The 17,053-nt window shown below is 41.1% G+C and overlaps 1 protein-coding gene and 1 long non-coding RNA gene across 3 annotated transcripts in view; one reads left to right on the top strand and one right to left on the bottom strand.

Moving 5' to 3' along the window:
- Positions 1 to 17,053, top strand: part of LOC140343731 (uncharacterized) — a 554,400-nt gene that overhangs the window by 137,033 nt on the left and 400,314 nt on the right. The gene's annotated exons all lie outside the window — the stretch shown is intronic.
- COL27A1 (collagen type XXVII alpha 1 chain) overlaps positions 1 to 17,053 on the bottom strand; it is a 273,626-nt gene that overhangs the window by 42,684 nt on the left and 213,889 nt on the right. For both annotated transcript variants that reach the window (XM_072430586.1, XM_072430585.1), the window contains 4 exons: positions 11,521 to 11,577; positions 3,815 to 3,868; positions 1,543 to 1,596; positions 1,096 to 1,149 (listed from right to left, as the gene is read on the bottom strand). In XM_072430586.1, coding sequence (XP_072286687.1) covers positions 1,096 to 1,149; positions 1,543 to 1,596; positions 3,815 to 3,868; positions 11,521 to 11,577 — 219 coding nt within the window. The remainder of the gene's footprint in view (positions 1 to 1,095; positions 1,150 to 1,542; positions 1,597 to 3,814; positions 3,869 to 11,520; positions 11,578 to 17,053) is intronic.

Genomic DNA, 17,053 nt, shown 5'->3' with positions numbered 1-17,053 from the left:
CACACAGTCTCAAACAAAGTTACCATGGTCATACTGTCTTTTATGAATTGTGCTTAGCATTTTGAAACAAGCACATTATTTTTATGAATTGGGGATAACATAAAATGGGATGATAAATGGAATGAAGAAAGCTTTGTGATGTAAGCTGTCAAAGTCACGTGACTAAGTCATATGCCACCTCCCTCCATTACTGAATGTTATTTGAAGCAGTATGTAGAGAATACTCAGAAGGACAAGGATCTATGCTAACCTCTATGTCAAGGATCTATGCTAGACAAAGTCTATGCTAAGCCTTGATTTCAAGACTGACAGGTAAAATTACTTGTAAAATAAAATCACAATGTGGAGTAAATATTGCAGTGTTTGGAGAGAGAGTGGATAGTAATACTTTGAATATGACCTTAATTGTTTTACAGAGACAATTGAGGTTTTCAAACTATATAAAATTATTTTATCTAAATTTAACAGTCAAATACCATATAGCATTGTATAACCAAACAGTACTAAATAACCAAATATTCTGGGCCCCTTAGCAGTCTGACGCAATTAAAGCTATATTACTGAATGGTTCAAGATTTCTGTCCTTTTGATCCTGTTCAATCACACCAACACTTGGTTAAAAGGGTTGGAGGGTCAAGGCCTGTCCCATTACAATGCTGGAAACTGCAGTAAAATAATCTTTTGATGTAGGGGGTACACAAAATTCTTGTAGCCATACAGATAAGGTAACTAATAGCTTGTTATTATACCAGCTTATAGATAAGTACTTATTTTCTGATGTAGTTTCTTTTCCTGGTCTCTCAGACAGTTTTGAACCCAGAAGATGAGTATATTACACATATTTTAGGAGGAGGTCAGGAATGGAAGCCATATTTGTCCAGTGACAATTGCTCATCAGGAACCAAGCAATGAAATTTGGGGAGACAGGAAGGATTGTTATATGTTCCCATCTACTACAACAAAAAAAGGAAAAACCCAATCAGAGGACGCAGATTCAGTCTTGTATATCTTTCATTATAATTTTAAATGCAGCATTTCTTAAAGATGCCTAAAGATAACCAAATTCCACTGTAGAAAAAAAACAGCAGAACATACCATAGCACCTTTAGATCCTTTTAAGCCCTGAAAACCTGGTGGTCCAGGATGACCCTGCAAGAAGGAACATTTCATTATAACTAGGATTACAACAAAATATGTTAGAGAATACTATAAAAGACATGTAGTATGAAGTACACATATTTTTATTGTCACCCTATATTATCCCACATACCAAATACACATTATGGTTTACTGCTACTTGAAAGGTAAGTGTTATTTTGTTGCAAAATGCATCACATGCACATTTCTCCTACTACAGGCCCTTTAATAAGATAGGTAGCTTTACTAAAAATTGGAAGGCTAGGACAAGGTCAAGGAATCCATCCAGTCTGAAACTATTCAGACAGGCCTTCACACTACATAACTATTAGTCCTATATGGTAATGCCCAATTAAACTCTAATGTGTATGGTAGGGCAACAGGCAAAAAGAAATATGATCCTACCGGTAGCCCCTGTTGCCCTGGTTTTCCTCTGTGGCCCTCTGGTCCTTCTTGGCCCTGTATGTAGGAAAAAAATATGAATACTGATTCAATTATCCTTTAAATCTTATTAATATGCCTCCTATTCAAAGTATGTATTTAGAGTAGAGAAAAATATTGGTCTGTCTGGTCTGGTTTGCCTTTAACATATTAAGAAGTATACTGTACCTTAAATAGCCATCTAACTTAACAATGTTATTATTACTTACATGGGTATAGGGCACCCTTCCCTCTCCTTCACCCTGTTGGGTTTATATTGCTGTCTTATGCCTCTTTTGTGAATTTCCCTTTGCTTCTTCACCACAAGCCTTATCCAGCTGACAGCCCTCCCCCAAAACATATGTATATGCAGAAATCGGAAAGGGTTTTGGGGAGGGAGCTTCCAGATGATTTATGGAAAATTATATGGCAACAGGCCCAAAAAAGCTCCCTGTGTACGACAACACCTACAAAATCCTTATGCACTGGTACCTGACACCGGAGATGCTTTATAGGATATACCCTACAACTAGCAATTTGTGCTGGCTATGCAACTCTGATGTAGGTACCTTGCAGCACATCTTCTGGTCTTGCCCACATATAGTCCCCTACTGGCGAATGGTTAATAAGCTCCTTGAAAATTTGCTGGAGGTCCCTATAACCTTTGACCCCCTTACTCACCTCCTAGGATTGCCGGTAAGGGAGATCTCCAAGCCCAGTAAACGCTTGATGACTATCATACTCACAGCAGCCAGGTGCCTGATTGCCAAAAATCAGCCTTGATTAACCGTTTTAAGGATGTTTACCTGATGGAGGAGCTGACTGCAAGACTATATGATCGATTAGACAAATTTAACAAGGTTTGGGATCCTTGGGATACGTATATGGTTATGTACCTTGGGTCAAATGCCCTGTGATATTGTTGGCCCTTGCCCCCTTGTTTTTTTGTACTCAGCCCAGTAAGACTTGAATATTTTCATTCTGAAGAACCCAGGTCCTTCCACTCCCCCCCCCCCCCGATTTTATTCTTTTCTTATTTCCCTTTATCTCCGATAGTTTGGATAAGTACTCAAATTTGCTAATATGTCTTTTTATTTCTGTTGGTAAATGTTATTCTTGCATATTTCCATTGTACTCAGACTCTTCGTTACATAATCTTTTTCTAACATATGAAAAGCTAGTCTGCTATTAAGGAATTGAGGATTACTGAATTGAGATACTATCTGTTATTACAATTGTAATTGTTGTAATGCATTGTTATTTGAGCTTTGATTGTATATTGCATTGTATCTAAAGTGAAACACTACCCTTATCTGCTGTTCCTTTTTCCACTGTGTTATTTTTACCTGTTACTTGTAATTTGTATTTCTGTTTTTATATTTATATGCAAAAAAAGTCAATAAAAATACATTTATTGAAAAAAAAAAATACACAGCAATAAAAAACTGGGCTTTAAACCCTTCCCTAACTTGTCTAAAATCAAGAAAAAAATCTGGTTATACACAAGACAAATGAGATGCAAAGCTCCTTTAGTTATTTGATACACACAAATGTATTTTAGATCGAAAACTGCCTTACAAACATGTGCAAGCGACAGTACCTGCCTGCAAACCCACATTCTAATAATCTGTATACTACATACTACTTCTAGCTTGTTAGAGCAAATACACAGGATTCATTGGAATAAAAGAGCATTATAAACCCAAAGAAGCCATTCATTTAAGCATCTTTAATCAAAAGAATAATGTAGACATCTACAGGTATTAATGCAGAAAGTACACTGAAAAGTATATGTGTTTGTTACACTAACACTGTTTACCCAATTTACAAAATCAGATTATTAGCATTTAAGCATAGTGATTGGATTATGGAACTAGAACTGGATGGTTTTAAAAACTTTTATATCTCCAGTCATGCTCAGAGCATGGTCTTGTCTGACCTTTGCTTCACATCAGTAATACTTACAATTCTTGCCCCTACCCCAACCTATGCAGCCCTAACTTCACCAATTTCAATACCAAAACTGTGCACATGTTCATGAGGATGAACTGTGGATGGTGTTTTAATTGTAGTGAAAACATCAGCAATTCTACAGAACTATTGTACCCAACAATCCTATAGAAAGACACAGCAACCATTAATAAATGTAAAAACATACCATACATCTCAAAAAACCTATTCTACTGTATATATAGATACAGAAAAATGAAGATCAACCAGAACCTTATACTGTATCCAACCCCCAGTTCCAACTTACAGGATATCCAGGATCTCCTGTCTCCCCTCTGTCTCCACGATCACCAACAGGACCCTTAAAAAAAAGAGAAAAGGATATATTAAATGGCTTGGGTTGACCTTTTCACCATTACTCATTTTGTGAATAATACGGTGTTATGCCAAGATGAGTTGGATGTGAGTGGAAAGGGAGAATCACCACTGACCATGAATGGGTATGAGGGGGTAGAGGTTAGAAACACTACTAATCACCAATGCATTTCAGAGTGTGGTAGATGGGGAAAAATACCACTAAACATTATTGCATTTAAAGGGGGAGTGAAGGGAAGGGAAACCCCCTATTAGCTGCTGGTTTTTAAGAAGCCCTCCACAATTTATCACATTTGCTTGTTCCAGCTTTGCTTGAATGTTACCAATCATGATTATACATCAATTAAACATTTATATGAAATATTAATAGTTCCAACATAGGGTATAGGGAATCATTTGTGTGGTGTATTCGCAATTGGGCTTGGACACTATTAAGCCATACCTAATACTTAGCTCAGTTTACCCACATTTAGGTTTGATGCAATGTAAATTCTAGGTCCACATTTCTCTGAGTTGTTCCTCTTTCGGAATTAAGAGGTATGCTCTTTCTTGCTACCCAAGTACCCAAGGTGGCTGTCTTTTCTGTCTACTTATCAGCCTGGTTTTGCCGCTCTCCCCTCGCCACCACCCAAAAATTAGTTTTATAATTTACAGTGTTGGAGAACAGAAAAATTACTCAAAACTTTTACTGATATTGGTCAGGCTGAAGTTCTCTAACTCAGTGGTCCCCAACCTTTTGCAAGTTGCAGACCACTAAATGCACAGACTCCGCAAAGTGCATGCGTGGGGAGTCGTGTGTCACTCAAAGGGAAGAAACTTCCCCCCAGAGTGATATCATGATGCCAGAACCTGCCCACTTTCCCATCGCAGGCTCAGACCTGTTCAGAGACACCACCCACCCACCGCCCCCTGCGATGCTTCCAGGACACGTAGGCCGCAGGCTCTGGCTGGTGCGCCTTCCCAAACGGGGTCCTTCCCCTGACCCTGTTGGTGGGTGCACCGGCCAGAGCCATGGCCCACTTGTCAGGCGGTCGTGGACCGGGGGCCTCTGCTCTAACTAACCACTGTTTTACCACCAGTTTGCCATTATTTGGTTAAATTACTTCTAACACCTAAAATTTACAGGCAAGCAAGGGTAAGATATAAATCTTTAAAATGACTGCATGGCTGTAATGCTTTGAGAGTAAATATTTATATTCTTGTATAATCACATATATCACTGTTTTTTTTAATGTGTATCTAAAGACTATTTTTTTTAATTATTTATTATTGACAAGAAATGAGAATAATAAACAGAAATATCCAATCACCATACAGAATGCAATCCTAATTATAAACAGTGTCAGTTGTAATAATCAGTTGTGATAATAAACAAGTGGTTAAACAATAAAACGATTGCACATGTCCAGACTTTTTCTGCCTCTTTTTTTCTTTTTTCTCCTATGCGTATGTTGGATTGTTTCCTGTTGAGGTTTATTGTGTTAAGCTAAGATAAACATCATAATCCTCACATCTCTATATCGAAACAAGCAACCACAATTTAACAATAAATAGAACAACTAAACCAAACATACATGTTTTCTCTTTAGCTTGTGGCCCGCTATGATTTTCTGACACTTCTAATATATATATCCCTTGTGAGCATGGAAGCTGTACTGCGTGATGCATTTCCCAAAACAAACAACCACATTTTAAGCATAAATAAAACAACTAAACCAAACATACATGGGGGGGTTTACAATCCTAGAACAATTTTAGTAAGACGACTCACTTATTACTCATGGATGAATAGATAGGTAAATCTCTCTCAGCTGTTTCAGGGGGCATTTCTACATGAAACAAAGCAAGGTGGGGAGATGGATATCTCGTCTGCCTGGAAATATTCGCCATGAACTCAAATACTAGTCTCCAAAAAGCCAGTATCTTGGGGCAGTCCCAAAGGGCATGTTCTTAAGGAGCTAAAGGCAGTTGGCCTTTAGGGCAGGCTGTCAGGTGGTCTGATACTCCCTGTGGCCTGATTTTCAAATTGAAAGCGTAGTAAGCTCTGTGTATGATTTTAAACTGTAGTTCCCTCTACTGTTCACTCACCATATGTTTCCGTACACTACTCCAACTAGCCTCTAGCAGATCCAAAGTTTCTGAATAGTTACAACCTAGATAAGTTGCTAAGTGTTTAACATACGAGTGGGAACACACTTTACCCGTTACCTGTTCCATCAGCAGCAGGTAGATGTGTGAGATAGAATGTTTTAACTGTGGGGTTCCCAGGATCCTGGACACCGGAGGGGGAAGTCCGGGCGTCCAACCTGTCCTTCAAAAAAGGTGGATTTCACTTGAAGATAATATAGGAAAAAATGCATAGGTATAGCATACTTGATTCGGAAGATATTAAAGGGCATAGGTTTACCATCTTCATCCACCAATTGTGCTAAAGTCCTAACACCTCTCTGCACCCATAACGTATTTGCTTGGTGCATTTGACCCTGGGGGAAACCCGGAGTGGAGCAGATAGGGGTTGCCATAATAGCTCAGAGACCACAACTATATACCTTTTTGAACTCCCTCCATGTTAGTTAAGTGTCGCTGAATAATAGGTTGTCCCGAATATTATGAGGCACATCTAAGTAGGAGGTATTCAATAAACCTAGTAGAGACCAGGGGCGGACCAACAAGGATTCAAGTTTACTGGTAGTGTAGTGTGATGTCCCATGCCACCAGTCCCTAACGTGTCTTAGTAGGCAGGCTAGGTTATACATTCGTACATCAGGTAAGTTAATGCCTAAGTTTTCTTTAGAACAAATCAATTTTGCCCTGGCTATGGGTGGAGTATTCCTCTGTCACAGAAAAGTTGTGAAGGCAGAGTGGAGTTTTTGTACATCCAAGTGTCTCAGAAGAAAGGGTAAAGTCTGTAATGGGCAAAGAAGCCTAGCAAAGCTGATTATCTTTATTAGATGGCAGCAGCCCATCAGAGATAGGGGTAAGTGTTTCCAGGTATTCAATTCAGCTAATATTTTGGCTATTAGGGGAAAGTAATTAAGAGTGTACATATCATGGGGATTTTGAGATATTTTTATGCCTAAATAAGTTAGATAGGATTTAGTTAACTTTAGGCCTGGAGCTGTAATTTCCGCTGCTATCCCCGGGTGGAGATGGGGTTTGAGACTGAGCAGCTCACTTTTGTCATAGTTAATACAGAAACCCGAGAATACCCCAAAACTCTTAATGTGTTTGATAATATTAGGGAAATCCTTAGCTGGGTTATGAAAAAATAACATCACCTCATCCGCAAACATAGCTAATTTGTCTATTGTGAACATTAAAACCTTCAAAAACCTTGCAGTCGCAAAATGACCTGGCCAACGACTCAATTACTAAGGTAAATAATAATGGTGAGAGAGGACAACCTTGTCTAGTACCTCTACCCAGAGGAAAGGATGAAGAAAGCACTCCTGCTACTTGAACCCAGGCCATTGGCCGGTAGTACATGGCTGCCAAAAAAGTGGCTATATTTCCTTGAAATCCAAAATTCTGAAGCACTAGGTGTAACCATGGCACCTCAACACTGTCGAAGGCCTTCTCTGCGTCAATAGAGCCGAAGAGGAGGAACTATTTAAACGCGCTTGCTCTAATACTAACAATAGTTTCCTGATATTGTAAGTAGTGGATTTTCCCACTATGAAACCCACCTGGGCTAGGCCCACCAGATGTGGCATAATCCTTGCCAGGCGATCTGCCAGGATTTTAGACAATATCTTGACATCCTGGTTTAGGAGGGAGATTGGGCAGTGTGAGCCTGGGTCTTTAGGATCTCTATGTGGTTTAAGCAAGACCTTAATGAAAGCCAAATTACCTGACTCTAGATAAGAGGAGGAAGAGAACAAGGTATTGTACAGTGCTGTGAGGGAGGGCGCCACCTTTTATTATTATTAAACAGGATTTATATAGCGCCAACATATTACGCAGCGCTGTACATTAAATAGGGATTGCAAATGACAGACTAATACAGACAGTGATACAGGAGGAGAGGACCCTGCCCCGAAGAGCTTACAATCTAGTAGGTGGGGGAATTTCACACACAATAGGATGGGAGATATGTAGTGGTGGGAAGTAGTGGTGGTTTCAATTGACAGAAGAAGACGGGTAGGCAAGTTTGAAAAAATGGGTTTTGAGCGCTCTTTTAAATGAGCAGAAAGTAGGAGCAAGCCAAATAGGACGAGGAAGACCATTCCAGAGAGTTGGAGCAGCTCTAGAGAAGTCCTGTAACCGTGCGTGTGATGAGGTTATGAGTGAGGAAGTCATTAGTAGGTCATTGGAGGAGCGGAGAGAGCGGCAGGGGGAGTATTTTTTAACCATGTCAGAAATGTAAGTGGGACAATACCTGTGTAAGGATTTGAAGGCAAAGCACAGGAGCTTAAATTTGATTCTAAGGTGAAATGGAAGCCAATGGAGAGAACTACAAAGAGATGCAGCGGAAGAGGAGTGGAGGGAAGGATGGATGAGTCTGGCTGCAGCATTCATGATAGATTGTAGAGGAGAGAGTCGGGTTAGTGGAATACCAGCGAGAAGGATGTTACAGTAGTCCAGATGGGAGATGATAAGTATATGTACAAGGAGTTTGGTGGTCTCAGGGGACAGGTAGGGGCGGATATTGGAGATGTTGCGTAGGTGAAAGTGACAGGACCTGGAAATGTTCTGAATATGGGGGGTAAATGAGAGGGCCGAGTCAAAGGTGACACCAAGACAACGTGCCTGAGGGGAGGGCCGAATAACAGTGTTGTTAACAGTTAGATATATGTCAGGGGGGGATTTGGAATTTGAGGGGGGGATGATGATGAGTTCTGTTTTATCCAGGTTGAGTTTCAGGAATCGGTCAGACATCCATGAGGAGATGTCTTGTCCACTAAGGTTTTAAAACATTCAGAAGGTAAACCTGGTGCTTTGAAATCGGCAGAGCCCTTGATCAGAGCAATTACCTTCTCTTCAGTTATTGCCAAGTTGAGGTAGTTTAACTCTTCTGATGTGAATTTGTGGGGGGTAATCTTTCCAAAAAACCTCGGCCCAAGGACACATCACTGCCCTTAGAGGTATATAGGTTTTCTCAAAACTTTGCAAACACCGATGCAATGTTCCTTGGAGAGTTACATAATACATTTTTAGAATCTCTGACGGCTACTACTTGGGAAGGCATCCTAAACCCCTTTGCCAAATTAGCCAGTAATCTGCCAGATTTGTTACAAAATTGGAAGAATTCGGTTGATCGGTATGATCTGATAGTGGAGTCATACTGGCTAATCCAGAGATCACATGCTCGTTTGGCTTGTAACCATATTTCCGTATCTGATGGCAAAAGGGAGGTTTTAAATTGCACATATGCCTCTCTGGCCTGAGTACAGGCCTCAATATACTTGCACAGAGTTGCCTCCTTTGTGGAGGTTACATATGCAATAATATTGCCTCTGAGGACCCCCTTCACCATGTCCCAGTAAAGTTGTGGGTTGGACTTCTGCTGACCCTTACGAAACTCATAGTCCGGCCACCGGTGCTGCAGATGATGCTGAAATTTCTCATCAGTGTTCTCAGGAACACTGGAAATCTCCATACAAAATCTGTTTTGTGGAGGAATCTGTCCATGAGGTCACTGGGGCATGGTTCGTAATCACTAACGGGTGTATCTCTGCTGAGTCCACCTTGAGTAGCATGTCTTCTGAGATAAGTCTAGTATCGATTCCTGACATCGTAAAGTGTACAGCTGACATGTGTGAATTCCCACTCTAACGGGTGCAGGTGTCTCCAAATATCAATCAGGCTGGCCGCTGAGATAAAAGAATCAAAAGTATTATCGTTTGACAGGGTGGTACCTTGCCTTTGGGGAGGCGGCTGTTTGACCTCTTTGGTGTTAGGCACTGCATTTAAGTCTCCTGCTATTATTAGAGGATGTGTGTGGTAAGGTATGTAGGGTAGTTAGCAATGAGTCATAGAATATCTTATTATCCTGATTGGGGCCATAAACGGCCAGTAACGCAACAGAACCAGTTATGAATTGTAGCGTGATAGAGGCCCATCTACCCTGGGATGGAACACATGACTTTGAAACTACTGTAAAGTGCAGTTTCCTATTGATTAGTATGAGCACACCAGCCCGCCTGACCTGAGATGATGCACACCACACTTTACCAACCCAGCTCTTTCGAAGAAGGTGGAAGAAAGCCGATGATAAATGCGTTTCTTGCAGTAGAAAGCATATGTAGTGTCGTAGTGCTGTAAGCCATTCCCCCAGCCCAAACCAAAATGAACCAAACTAAAACAATGAGGAATAGCAAAGTCAAACATCGTAGTACTTCCAATAGACTCTATTTTTTCCCAATGGGGGAAGTAAGAAGAAAATCAATGAGGTAACCAACAAGATGATATAACTGACCATCTTTTCTGTCATGCTGTTGTAGAGTAGTGGAGAGCATATAAATTGAGTTGACACAGTGTGATCTAAAGCAGATCACTGGCTCCATCTTGTGAACCATAAAACAATGACATCCTAACGACAACTTTCAGTGTATGCCAGTAAAGGAGAGTGAGCCCCCGCTGAATCTAAGAGTGTGAGCTTTACTGCAGCAGATCAAAAAGAATGGGTAGAGCTATCAGGGCCGTAGTGAAGATCCAGGGGAAGATCAATCTGGTCTGCGGTTAGGTGATTCTGATGGCTCCCTGGAGATTGGAGAAGATGCTGAAAGCAATTTTATAAATGCTGCCTACTGAGGATTCTTAAAAATGTGAATGCCACGATCTGTTGTGAAGATTTTGAGTACAGCAGGGTAGAGTATTGCAAATCTAATATCCTGTGCAATCAGTTGCTTACAGACCGGTGTGAAGGCCTTGCGCTGTTTCGATGTCTCCAGTGAATAGTTAGAGAAATTACTAATTTTTAAAGTTATAGATAAAGAAGAATAGGGCTTTTGGTACTAGAAAAAATGTGTAAAGCCGAGTAAAAAAAAAAACTTGTCACAGGTGTTTTTTATTTTTTTACAGACAAGGCCCACCCACCAAGTAATGGTTTATTTAGTGCAAAGGCTTCAATTACTCAAATAGCTAAACAGTTTGTCGTTTGTGGGAATGATCAAACCATGGGCCCCGGTTTCAGATGCAAAGGTAAATAATAAAAGGCAGCCATTACCTTTTATAACTTTAGGAGTATGCAGAGGGCAAACGGGTTATTTTTCAAATGGTTTGGTTTCCCGAAAAAAATAAAAAACTATATGAATAATAAACTAGTGGCCACTTTTAAAATAAACCTGGCACAAACCAGAACTTTCAAACTAAGCACAGGATAATAAATGCATAGGTAATTAGGCCTATTCTTATAAAAAACTGGATGTCAAAATAATAAATTGGATGTCAAAATAATTAGCAGATTGTGGACGATATAGGAAGCTGAAGTTACATGCAAATCAGTATGACCACGAAATTAAGAGATCCTTTGGTCCCTTCCACATGAGTATTTTGTTGAACTTGAACTGCCTACTTTTTTGAAAAGTTCAATCATAAACACAAAGTACATATAAGTGAAGAGACAACGTAAATTCTGCAAGAAAACTGATAAACATTATATATGTGGCCTTGTATGAAAGTAGAAATAAGTCTTACTCTGTCTCCAGGGGGACCGGGTGCACCTTCCATCTTGCCATCCTCTCCCTGTTCTCCCTGCAAAGAACAACAGTATGTAATTTTATACATAATACAATGTAATTCCAATGAAGAACTGGCAGCATTCTTATTTGGTAACACAGTCTCAGTGAATCTTTTACTTTTATGCTGAGCATCACTCTTGCCAGCTAGCTTTGTTGTGCCCTTCTCTATAAGACCCAGTAAGTACAAAGCAAGCAGTTACTGGAAAAACAGGAAAAAAAAGAAAAACTAATTTCTGTTTAGGTTATATGAATGAATTAGAAAAATAGAGCAGTGGAACATAACAATTAAAAATGCAGAGAAGAGGGGCCAAAAAGTAAACATGTGAAGCTCCAAACACACATGATGAGGGGAGAGAAAGATGGGAGTGTTGTCTTCGGCTAAAGGCCAACACACAGACACATTTGTATATGAACAGTGCATCTGGAAATCTCTGAATGGAGGGAACTGAGAAAATCACACAAAACTGAGAATATCATATATATATATATATATATATATATATATATATATATATATATATATCCTCTAAAAAATGTGAGTCTATACAAATGTCACCACAGTTCTCCTTCAAACATTTAGGAAAGCCATAGTAAACAAACAGCAACGTTTTTTAAAAGTGGTTTTAGGAGGAAAAACTGCTGTATGTTAAATTTTTAGACACTTGCCAGGGCAAATCTCAGACCTCAGATGACCCCTGAAACCAATATTTAGTTTTTTTTAACCAATCAAAATTCAAATGCTTAGTTATTTACCTATATTCCTCCAACAATAAAGTCAATTTGAGGGTACCCCTAAACCCCTAAACGGGACAACAAATATTTCCCTTCAGACTGGGCAGCTTCAGCAGGAGGAAGTGCTCCCAAGATGGCCCCTGCATTTGCAAGTGAAGCTGACCACCTGGAGTCTGCTGATCTTGTGAGTAAAGAGGGGACTTTCCCCGCAGCTGGGGACACACTCCTGTCTGTCATCTGATTCCCCAGCTGAGTTCTCAGACACAGTGTCTTCTCCTCAGCAGCTGACCAGAGAATTACAAGCCCTCCTGAAATTCATACCCACTAAAACAGAGCTGGAATATTGGGCTCATCTCATAGAGCACTCTGTTCATGCAGAGATTGAACAGATATATCAGAAAGTGCAAGCAGTTGATATTAAGGTTACTTCCCTGGAGTCCTCCTCCTCTCAAACTTCCCTTAGATTAGACACGCTTTAACATGCCCAACTGCACATGAAGTCTGTGCTTTCTAACTTGGCTCTCAGTTTGGACGATCAAGAAAACAGGGGCCAACGCAACAATTTACGATTAAGGGGACTCCCGGAAGCTACAGCTGGGCCTGACCTGGAACACACTGTGATTGCCATTTTTAACACCCTTTTAGACCGCCCCCCTCAGAGCGCATAGAATTGGATAGAGTTCATAGGGTTGGTGTGAGGAGAGATGAAGTTCCCCTGAAGTTCCCATGAAGTACCTGAAGTACCCCAGAGATGTTCTATGCAGCGTGCACTTTTACAAAGTTAAAGAGCAGATCGTTCAGAAAGCATGGCAGAAAGGGCCGATTGATTTTGATGGTGCAAGTATTCAGATATATCCGGATCTATCCCCTCGCACGCTACAGATGAGACGCATACTGAAGCCACTTTTTGATTACATTACCACACACGGTGCCCGATATAGATAGGGACATCCACTACATCTCATAGTGACCAAACCCAACTCTGTGTTTACATTGCACAATCCATCTCAGCTACCGGCCCTGTTTACCTTCTTGGCCGCAGATCCCATTGATGTTCTCAATTGGCTGGAAGTCTTAGAGCTACTCCCAAGTATCTACTTGAGGTCGAGATCATCTACCTCCCCCCGACGCAGACGGCGCTCTCCCACTCCTCAGCGCTCCCTGAGAAGGAATACCTCAAATTCACATGAACTGTGATTTCTCCTGCTGCTGAATATTTGGACTCTTGTTACCACCACTGTCTACCTCCTACATATATTACAATGCATATCTATACCTCCTCAGAAACTTATCGTTCCTGTGTGATGTATCTATGTCCTGATCTGAGCATATCTCCTATGCTTGAAGCGGATTCCTGTTATTGCGGTGACATTGGTGCACATTGAGTATGGGCAACGGCCCATCATGGTCTCAGTGGTTCTTTGCTCCCAGATGGCTGCCTACCGCCAGTACTATTACTGTTATTAGTATTGTTCTGTTTACATGATACCTGGCGCTTTGAAGCTGGGTTATTGTTTCGGCTCCTGTAGTAGCCTGCATTGTGTATTGCTGTGCACTTTAGTATGCCTGATTATTGGTATGCCCTTTATTTAATGTTTTTGTTAATGTCTTTGGGATCTTCAGTCCTGTGAAACCTTTCAACTCTTGTAAGTTTAAAATTCTATCTCCTCTCCTTGTTTTTTGGGAATGGCATATTTTCCTGGTTTCACTTACTAGAGCTGTGTGATTTACTTATAGTTATATACGTGTTTTATGTTGCTGCTTATAGTGTTCTTGCCTACACTACCCCCCCACATAGGTACACCCGGCCTCATGTAGAGGTCGGTGTTGGGGTATGTTGTTTTACTTACCTAGGTTTAGGGCCTGGACCTCAATTTCTTCTTGCTTTTAAGTTGTTTTGTTTTTCTCGCTGCTTTTTCTTCTTTGTGTACCGTATTTTATTGATTTCCTAATTTCTTCTTTCTTTTCTTTCCTCCTATTCTTAACTAATTTCCCCTACCCTTCCCCCTCCCATACCTTACCGTTAGACCACAGGAATTATGACTATCACACTCACATCTCTGAATGTTAAGGGATTAAACTCTCCCTCAAAACGGTCAGTCCTATTCAATACACTCCGAAAATGCATAAGCCATATTGTCTTTCTGCAAGAGACACACTTTCACCATGACAAAATCCCGGTCCTGCGTAACAAACAAGCCAAATACAGTTATCACAGCACTTCACCCGATTCTAAATCTAGGGTAGTTAGCATTCTAATAGATGGTTCTCTTCCATGGTCCCCCTCTTTGTGTAAAGTGGATCCAGACTGTCATTTCCTCATGGTCCAGGGTATGATAGAGAAGCAACTATTTACATTTGTAAACATATACCTACCTAATACCGGCCAGTTGACTGTCCTTGAATATATTCTGACCCTCTTATCTGAGGTGGCTCAAGGTACCATCATAGGAGATTTTATTTTACCTTTAAACCCGTCTTTGGACATATCCAAGGGCCGTTCCCACCTGCCTTACTCTCATCATAAACATCATAAACATACATGACAATCAACTGATAGATATCTGGCGTATTCAACACCCCGGAGACAGGGATTATACGTTCTACTCCACGGTCCATAATAATTAATCCAGACTTGATTATTTTCTGATATCCCATGATGCCATTTCACAGGTTAGCGACTCGAGTATTGGTTCCATAACTTTCTCTGACCACGCCCCCATTATGATAGAGATCTCTGAGAGGATATATGAATGTAAACCCAATGTTTGGAGGCTAAATGAGGCACAGCTCGAAGTTCTTGAACTGACCGCAAAGATTGAGGAAGAACTTTCCTCCTTTGCCAACAATGCAGGATCTACAGACAATCCACTTTATGTATGGGAAGCTCATAAATGTTATATTAGAGGTCTGTTCATACAACAGAGCTGTAGACTCAAAAGACTAACCACACAAAGGCTTGATACGCTGTTACAGGAGTTGCATCGTTTAGAAATGTTGCACAAAAGGCTTCCAACATTGGACCTGGAATCCCAACTACTCGTACACAAATTAACTCTCTGTACAGAGAAAAGGCTAAAACACAACTTACCCGTTGCAAACGGTACTACTATGAACATGCCAACCACTGTCGTAGGGCATTGGCTAGGGCGCTTAGGTCTAAGAAGGCCGCCATGTATATCCCTAAAATCAAAACCTCTTTGGGCACCCTGACACACGCCACCCCTGACATTGCTAACACCTTCCATGACTATTACAGTCTACTGTATAATTTACGGGGAGACTCTAGTTGTAGGTCATCTCCCGACCGCCAGATCGCAATACAGGAATATCTCAGTGCCTCCGACTTACCGACATTGTCCTCAGACATTAGAGAGATATTAGATAAACCGATAACACTGCTTGAGCTACAAGCGGCAATTCGCCGAGCCGCATCAGGGAAAGCTCCCGGCCCAGATGGTCTGACATTAGCCTACTAAAGGAAAAGTCTTCCCAGTACTAGGCCCGCATTTAGTTTTAGTGCTGAATGCGCTCACTGATGGTCACACTCTTCTGACACATTAGCGGCCCACATATCAGTGATACTCAAACCAGACAAGGACCCTCTCCTATACTCCCCAATTATAGACCAATATCTTTGCTTTAATTGTGATTTGAAACTTTTTGCCAGCATATTAGCGCACAGGCTGACTCCAATACTGACTGATATTGTCCATCCTGACCAAAGCGGTTTTCTCCCAATGAGGGAAGCCAGGGACAACACGATCCATACCCTGAATATTATTAACTATGCACATACTCAACACCCCACTAATGCTCCTCTCCACTGATGCTGAGAAGGCATTTGATCGGGTGGACTGGACGTTTCTGCTCTCCGCATTGACACATTTGTGTCTTCCCCCTCGTATTCTGCGCTGGATAGAAACGTTGTATTCCTCCCCTAGCACCAGAGTACGGGTTAATGGTGAACTCTCCCACTCCTTTTGTATTACCAATGGGACGAGACAGGGATGCCCATTATCTCCCTTGCTGTTTGTGTTGACCTTGGAGCCCCTCCTACGAATAATTCGTGCCAATGGAGATATCAGGGGAGTCCAGATTGGCCCCACTGAACAAAAAGTGGCTGCTTATGCTGATGACCTTTTATTTTATGTTGCAACACCGGTAACTACTTTGCCGGTTCTTTGCAGATATGCCTCACTCTCTAATTACAAAATAAACCTGCAAAAGTCAGAGGCACTGAGTGTTACTCTTCCCAGAAAAATTAGAGAGGCCTTGGCACCCTTCAAGTGGTCTAACTCAGCTATCTCTTACCTGGGCACACAGATTCCAGCTAATCTAACGCGAATTGCAGATCTCAATTTTATCCCTCTATTAAATAAAATCCGAAGTGATCTACAGAGGTGGAGACAGATGGCATTTACATGGTTTGGGAGGTGCAATGTGCTTAAAATGAATGTTATGCCTAGACTGTTGTATATGCTGCAAGCACTCCCAATACACATCCCGCTTTTTATCCTTCGAAAATTCCGTTCTGAATTTGTAAAATTTATCTGGCTTAATGGGGCGCCCAGGCTTACGATGACATTAATGAGACTCTCCAAAGCCAACGGAGGAATGGCATTCCCTGACCCAGTTTTATACCATCAGGCAGTGCACTTCTAGGCTGCTGGATTGGTGCACTAATAGCCGCTCCAAACTGTGGGTTGGGTTGGAGGATGCATGCTCTACTGCCCCCATTGCCGCATTGGCCTGGT

This window comes from Pyxicephalus adspersus, chromosome Z (genome assembly GCF_032062135.1).
Source record: "Pyxicephalus adspersus chromosome Z, UCB_Pads_2.0, whole genome shotgun sequence".
Lineage (NCBI taxonomy): Eukaryota > Metazoa > Chordata > Amphibia > Anura > Pyxicephalidae > Pyxicephalus > Pyxicephalus adspersus.
The sequence above is the reverse complement of the archived record's forward strand: the minus strand, read 5'-3'. Positions and strand labels throughout refer to the sequence as shown.